The following is a 7,500-nucleotide window of genomic DNA, read 5'->3' on the forward strand; positions in this document are numbered from 1 at the left end:
GGTGAAAACTTCATGTGATACTCTAGTTAAAGGATATAATTTAAGTCAACGACTTAAATTTTCAGTACCGCGACATCGTACGTCTCCAGTTGTCCACCTTCCGTCTGCTTGACACGTCCGAGACGAAATTCCCTGAATAAAAAATCCTTCCTCACAACTGAAGGTAACGATGTTGGGATATGTTGTAGAATTTCCATGATGGATAGCATATTTTGGAACAGTCATCGGCCCACAATCAACCGCTGTGGAGAGAAAACCCAAAGGTTATTTTAAAATGCAGTTGTAGGTCGCTTGATCGACGCTGTCGTCAACCTTTGAGGTAATTTTCCAGTTTACATAAATGCCTAGCGTAGATAGCATTCTCTTCTAAAAATGTAAGTAGGGTTTGACATTGACAAAGCTTAAGAGAGAAGGTAAAGGATGTAAGGTCCGTCCGTTTGTAATCGTCTAAATACCAATAGCATAATCACTTAGATGAGATTCGTTGCAAATCATCAAGAACGAGCTACTTTAAAATTATGGAAGCTATGCCTTTTCGTCTCTTTTGTTCCGCCTCAACTCTTTAAAAGTCTTAAGCAGAGCACACAGTTGATTTAACTTCGCAATAACTTGAAATTTTGCCCCAACGTCCATTTGCTTTACATTGTATTTCGGATGGGCCGCGAAGAAGGAATCCCTCATCACAACTGAGATGCATAACTCTTGGAAACACCGTATTTTCACCAGTGATTGTGCCATTCCTCAAAGGCTGAGGGGGACCACAATCAACAGCTACAAACGGCAACAGGTGAGAAAAGTGTGACAGTGAGTTACACACCTATACTAAACAAAAGAGGCCCATGGTACCTAATTAACTACATGGCTATATTAATTTTCTGCATAATAAAGACAAAGTGGAATACAAAGCAGGCAAGAGAGCTGTCTTAAACTCTCATTCGAAACGATCGCAAGGTCTATCATTAAGTGATACAAAGGAATGGGCATTCTGCAATGGACCTTGTTTTTGATACGTGAACAGACTGTTATTTTAGAACAGATCTATTATGGGGAACAATTTTTCTAACGGCCAGATTCTCCAGAACCATGTAAGACAATGGTAATAAATTAATTACACAGATATGAAAACTTAATTAAAGAAATGTAATCATGATTATGCAGTTTACATCGCCCCATTAGCAGAACCAGAGGGACGTTAACCGAATTATCGAACAAGGTGTTTGCTTGTTGCTCAAAAGAGCATTACACTTACAGTTACGATGGGAACAAAAACATCTTAAACAATTTAAGAAGGATTTGTTTGTATTTGGAGCGGGGTCACAAATGATGAAGATATCGTGCGACGGGACGTGCAGCAGACTCATTTAAGAGCACCACCATGGCAACATAAATAGTGCTGTAGCGTCTAGTACGTCTAAAACCAAATTGGAAGTTTACGTACCAGGCTACGTTTTGTCTACATTATTGCATGGTGCAGATCTCTGCAATACCTAGTATATCGTTTGCGAAGGGTCTCAGTTGCAGCAGGAGAAAGTGTTTAGGAAAACTGGACAACGTAACCTCTGTTCGTTGTTCTGCTCTAAACAAAAGCGACTGACATGGTCTGAGCGGTGTCAGTTAGACTTCAGGGGACACCACTACAAAGTATGAGCTGGAACGACTTAGCTACCACAGGCATTGCAGAATCTCCACTCACTTTCGAAGAGGCTGTACCGAATTATAAGAAAGACGAGCAGGAGAGAGCTACTCTCGTGAAGGTGAAGTCTGGTTTATATACGAAATAAAAAGGTCATCCCCTCTAGAAAGATCCGCTGTTTCCCTGGAGACTTTTTCGGCCTTTTCGACTAAATTTGAGCGATTTTTTGTTGACCGGAACAAACTACCTGAAACCACGCCAAGGAACATGTGAAACAAAACAATGCTTAAACCTTCACAAAAAGTCGACGAGTTGCTCCAAGATCCATTTGCTTGGCAGTGTATTTCTGATGGGCCACGAAGAATGAAGCCCTCATCACAGCTTAGATGCATCAAATTGGGATACACTGTGCTTCCACCTGATGTTCTTCCATTCTTTAACAGCTGAGGTGGTCCGCAGTCAGCCGCTGAAACGTAATTTAAGTTTAACTAAAAGAGGCTTCTGAAATGAAAGTGCATGTATTTTTAAAAAAGTCGAAATCATTGTCGTACTCTGGGTATCATCTCGTCTTTACCCTACACAGGTAAAAACACAACAGCAAAAGACAAATCGGTTTCCGCTGGAAGACTTCAGCTAATCAATGTCTCAGAGCCACATCACATTCAGAAGTTCCCGATGTTTCACTGTTTATTTCTCCTTTTTCCCTTCCACTTCCGATACTCCGCTACTCCCCTTTCGTTATCTTTCATGCTGGATTACTCTGGGTAACGTAAAATAAAGCAGTATCTAAAGAGCCCTAAGAAGTAATGCCTAAGGTACGTAAGACCCAAGAAACTAACGTGACCACCCAATACAGAAGTGATCACGATGCTGCTTAAATCAAACAAATCGCTGATATAGGTCTAAGATCATCATTTGAAAGCATACTTTACAGTTTCGGGTTAACAAAAATAAATACAATTTCCCCCTTAAGACAGAAAAGCCTTGAAAAAGCAGTGTACTATGGATTTAGTACTCGAGTGGAAATATTACAAAAGACATTTTCACTTTGAAAGGAATACTGTTCTCAGTCTGTTGAATATTACTTGCAAGATCATCAATGGTTTTAATTTGAAAGAGATAACAATAATCTCAAAACCGATACTGAGTAAAAATGGGTTAACGTAACTCAATACAGGTTTCCGAAAAAAACTATCCAGGGAGCAGCACTTTCTGAAGACCGTCCTTCCGAGCGGCTCTTCCAAGAATTAGATAGCCGTATATAATATACCGCGGATATTTGCAGTAACTTCGTAAAAAGCGAAGCGTTAGCTTGTACAGGCATAATTCCGGCACTCGTTAACAGTGATGGGTAGACTCTTTACTTTCAATTTTACATTATGTCGCAAAACGAAAGCAACAATAACAAACCATGATTGAAGGGAAAAGAAACAAGAAAAAATGAATGATCAACCTTGCAAACCTCTGGTAATCAACCCCAGATAATGCAGAGATAAATTACGAGAATATATATTTTCTGGAGATCTTCACTGATGTATAAAACAAGCAAAACTATAAGGCTTTAACCTTACAAGTAAGTGATTCATGAACAAGATGTAAACAGGAAAACCTTAAATCAAAAGAGATGCATGTCCTTTATGGAAGAGTTAACTTGAGTTTAGAATTTAGAGGGCATTTTGGGTAACTTGCTGAGCTTTGTCGTTGCTATTTTACAAAACCAAAATTTCAAAAAATTCACCCAAAAATTTCTTGCAAACAAAGTCGACTTGTGGGGAAAATGTATCATTAGAAATTATAATGAATATTAACCAATTCCAAAAGGTTTTGCGGGTGAAATTTTAATGAGCAAACAAAAAATGTAACAATAACAAAACAAACCACAATCTGCACACGCTGGTGCGGTAGAATGGATGAACTTTGACAGTGCTTTCCATTTTTAACTTTGAGCTTGCCAATGCAATGCCTGAGTTGACATCTTTCTTATGGACGATCATCTGGGATCAGAATGAAACCGTATGGTCTTCGGACACATTGTGAAGCGACCAGATGATCTATACAAGACCGCTCTCTAAGCGGCTAAATTGCGTAACCAGAAAATACGTGTGTGTTATTACTGTTCCCTTTGTTTTATTAATTGTTTGAACTGAATATACTGAAGAAAAAAAACAACCTTCAAACAATACCTGCACAAAATGTCTGATAGCCACCCCAGGTTCCATTTTTCTGACAATACCTGACACTTGAGCCCCTTAGATTAAACCCTTCATCACAATCAAACAAAATCTTGTTTGGAAAAACCGTCAGCTCCCCAACGTAAGAGCCGTTTTGGGGAATAGGCAGGGGTCCACAGTCTCTAGCTAGGAAAGTAAGAAAACACAGAGAGGTTATGCACAATCAATTATTGCCCAATTTAAATGCAAGTTACAAAAGTGCGTTTGAAATATACTAAAATCGCTCTATACCTAAGGATACGTCTTTATTTTCTCAATTTTACCATTAAATTAATAATTTTCCGGAAAAGTTGATTACTCCTTGTCGTCCTTGAATGACGGGAAAAAAGGTAGTCGATAAATGTTAAAAATTAAAGGCTGTCCAGCACAAAAGAAAATGTGTAAGTAGATAGAAAAAACATGCATTCCCGGTAAGACTTGAGCCCCCCTAGAGAATCCACGGAAAACGAATCCGGGACAAATGCAAATGGGGAACATGCGAGAGTCAGCGGAAGAGGAGCAGTATCTGTGCGGACAAAGGTCGAGAGCGAGAGCCGAGGGATAAATATCACATGAGAAGAAACAAGATGTGCAAAAAATATACTACAGCATATTTCCACACAATCAGTCTTGTTTCCTTTCATGCAATAACCAATAAAGAACGTTTTGAAAACGTTTATCGAAGCAAAAAAAGAGCGCAGTGGTGACTTTCCTTGATTGCCTAACAGTGATTAGACACACCACAACTATGACTTAAACGGCATTTAGAATAAACGGAATGCACGTCCTTGAGTGTGAGAACCCATTTGATATGTTCGTTTTTTTTTAATCTGTGATAAATACCTATCAAAGGAACGCTGCAAGTCAGCATCAGCATGTGCTGCAATACACTGGCTGTTAGGAGAACATGACTTATCCTGTTACATATTTCAACTACCTTCGCAAAAAGGCTGATTTCCACTCCAAGTTCCATTTGCCAGACAACGTCTAACAACCGAGCCCATGAGGTTGAATCCATCGTCACAGCTAAATATGATCTTGTTAGGAAAAGTGGTTAGATCACCAAATGAGGAACCATTTGTTGGGACGGGAAGAGAACCACAATTTCGCGCTAAAAACCGAATCATACGAACCATTTTCTACTGATACGCACTGCAAGTGGAGTAATAAAATTACAAACTTACAAAATCAGTGTAGGATAAGATAACCGATTTTACCTGCGCATGTGGTTTTATTACCACTCCAAGATCCGTTTGCTTTACACCACCTAACGGCTGATCCATGTAAAATAAACCCTTCGTCACAGCTAAAAGAGATCTCATTTGGAAAGGATGTTTGTCGTCCAGACATTGAACCGTTTAAAGGAATGGAAAGCGGACCACATTCCTTAGCTAAGGAAGACGAAAAAATCATTAGCAGCAAGAAAGGACAATGTGAGGAATTTCGAAGAAGGAGGCCATTGAAAGCATCTTACCATCGCAAACACTTGAAGATCCACTCCAGGTTGCATTAGCCCGGCAAGTCCTTCTAGAGGACCCTCTGAGGACAAATCCAGGATCGCATTCAAAGAGTACAGCATTGGGAAAGACTGTAAGGTCACCAGAGAGTGAGCCGTTCATAGGGACAGGTAGAGGCCCACAGTCCACGGCTGTAAATACATTTTTTTAAACTTTGTGAACAAGTAGTCAAAATATGTTCCTTGACTTTGAGCAACAAATGTTGTACAAATACAAACACAGATTACAAGAAAAAAAAATTATTGCAATTGTCTCTACCTTTGCAAAATGTCTGATTTCCACTCCACGATCCGTTTGCCAGACAACGTCTGACACCAGAACCCACAAGGAGAAAACCATTGTGACAACCAAACACGATCTCGTTTGGAAAAGTAGTAAGATTGCCAGAATAGGAGCCATTTGTTGGGACAGGTATACCACCACAGTCTCGTGCTGAATACAAAATTAGATAAAATGTAATTGTTTCAGGTAAGAAGCCTCTGGTTCACTGGAACAATGTAGGGAAGGGAAGTCTGCATATACAGGGTAGCAGGGATGGCGCAGTACATAAGCATTCTCCTCCCACCGATGTGGTCCGGGTTCAATTCCTACACTCAGCGTCGTATGTGGTTTACTGGCTCTCTAATCTGCACCGAGAGGTTTTTCTCCGGGTTCTCCGGTTTTTTCCTCTCCTCAAAAAGCCAGTGTTTGACTCTATTTGAGATAAGTTGATTTGATTTTGATGTGTGCCCCAGCGCTAGAAGACTTGATACTTTAATAAGTTCATTATTATTATTATTATTATTATTATTATTATTATTATTATGCGCCGGTCACGGCTGCACGTGTTTTGAGTTCGTCTCGGCAATTTTAACTAAAATCTCCACTCCAGGCATTTTCACAAAAAATATCTTACGATAAATGACTTCTGGAACGTATTTGTGCGCTTTCTGTTCGTATTTTGTCCGTTTTGAGCTCCATTTTGGTGTAATTTTCATCGCATTCCTCGGAACTGCTCAAGCATCACAACCCTCGCAGAGTCAACAGAGCGAAGTTACATCTTTTCACGGATTCTATTCTAACGAAGTGATTCACCCTTTCCCCTTTACGATGGCCTTTGGCTATCTAAAGAGAGGGAGAAGAGCTGGCGTGAAGACAATAGCTGAAGAAGCTAGAAAACAGTTTAATATTCCTGTGATTTCTTCACGGCGACTTCAGTATGCAAATCCGCACCTAACGCGAGGAGTGAATTTTAACAACCTTGTCGCAGTTTCCAAGACATATCATATCATATCATATATCTTTATTTACCCTCGGATTTTTAGAGTAGCTTGGTATAGCTAATATCTCCGAGCATTTACCCTCCCAACCATGATACATCACAGAAGACAGACCACAACACCGGGAACTACATGCCCTACTCTTTGCGACAAGTGTGCGGGTTCTTTTACGTCCCACAGGATTATGAACATTGAAGGGTTGTGAGACGGGACCTCCCGCTTATCGTCCTTATCCGAGAAGACTAGAGAGTCTAGCCATTTGCAGATGTAATTACAAAGGCAGCACTTTCTCAGTTATTTAAAGACCCTGAGTGTTGGTCCGGCCGGAGTTGAACTCACGACCTCCCGCGTGACAGCCCGTGCTTAACCAACTGAGCCACCGGTGCGCGGGTTAACCTAGCCACCAAAACCGAGCGTCAGTCCATTTTGTTCCTAGAGTAATGCTGGCGAATACTACACCCAACCTAAACCTTACTTCAGCTACATATCACAGAACATCCAACCTGCATTTATTCAGTGAAGATTCATTAAATATTCAATCTAACACCAAACTAACACCTCTCAGCGAAGGCTCATTAAACATTCAATCTAACACCTCTCGTTTGGAAAACTATTTGCGGGTTGACACGCGTGTTTGTTTACAACGAGTCAACGTCCGTGAAGACTCTTTGCGGGACAACGTGCGGGATAGAAGTGTATTATATAACAACCTTTGTTATATTAACTGCTCCAATGCTGACATCAATACTGGAAAATGTCTTCAATTTTGCATATGGAATGCTCAATCCCTTCGTAACAAAACCTCTGTTCTCCTCGACTAATTGTGTCATAATGACATTGATATCTGCGCCATTACCGAGTCCTGGTTCAAGACTAAAGAC

General features: G+C 40.3%; 1 protein-coding gene across 1 annotated transcript in view; it reads right to left on the reverse strand.

Annotated features, from left to right (window-relative positions):
• LOC138022404 (sushi, von Willebrand factor type A, EGF and pentraxin domain-containing protein 1-like) overlaps positions 1 to 7,500 on the reverse strand; it is a 113,319-nt gene that overhangs the window by 27,121 nt on the left and 78,698 nt on the right. Inside the window, exons 63-70 of the mRNA XM_068869534.1 lie at positions 5,619 to 5,792; positions 5,318 to 5,491; positions 5,061 to 5,234; positions 4,781 to 4,954; positions 3,817 to 3,990; positions 1,926 to 2,099; positions 598 to 771; positions 69 to 242 (exon numbers count right to left, since the gene is read on the reverse strand). Of these exons, the coding sequence (XP_068725635.1) occupies positions 69 to 242; positions 598 to 771; positions 1,926 to 2,099; positions 3,817 to 3,990; positions 4,781 to 4,954; positions 5,061 to 5,234; positions 5,318 to 5,491; positions 5,619 to 5,792 (1,392 nt within the window). The remainder of the gene's footprint in view (positions 1 to 68; positions 243 to 597; positions 772 to 1,925; positions 2,100 to 3,816; positions 3,991 to 4,780; positions 4,955 to 5,060; positions 5,235 to 5,317; positions 5,492 to 5,618; positions 5,793 to 7,500) is intronic.

This window comes from Montipora capricornis, chromosome 2, assembly GCF_036669925.1.
Source record: "Montipora capricornis isolate CH-2021 chromosome 2, ASM3666992v2, whole genome shotgun sequence".
Taxonomy (NCBI): domain Eukaryota; kingdom Metazoa; phylum Cnidaria; class Anthozoa; order Scleractinia; family Acroporidae; genus Montipora; species Montipora capricornis.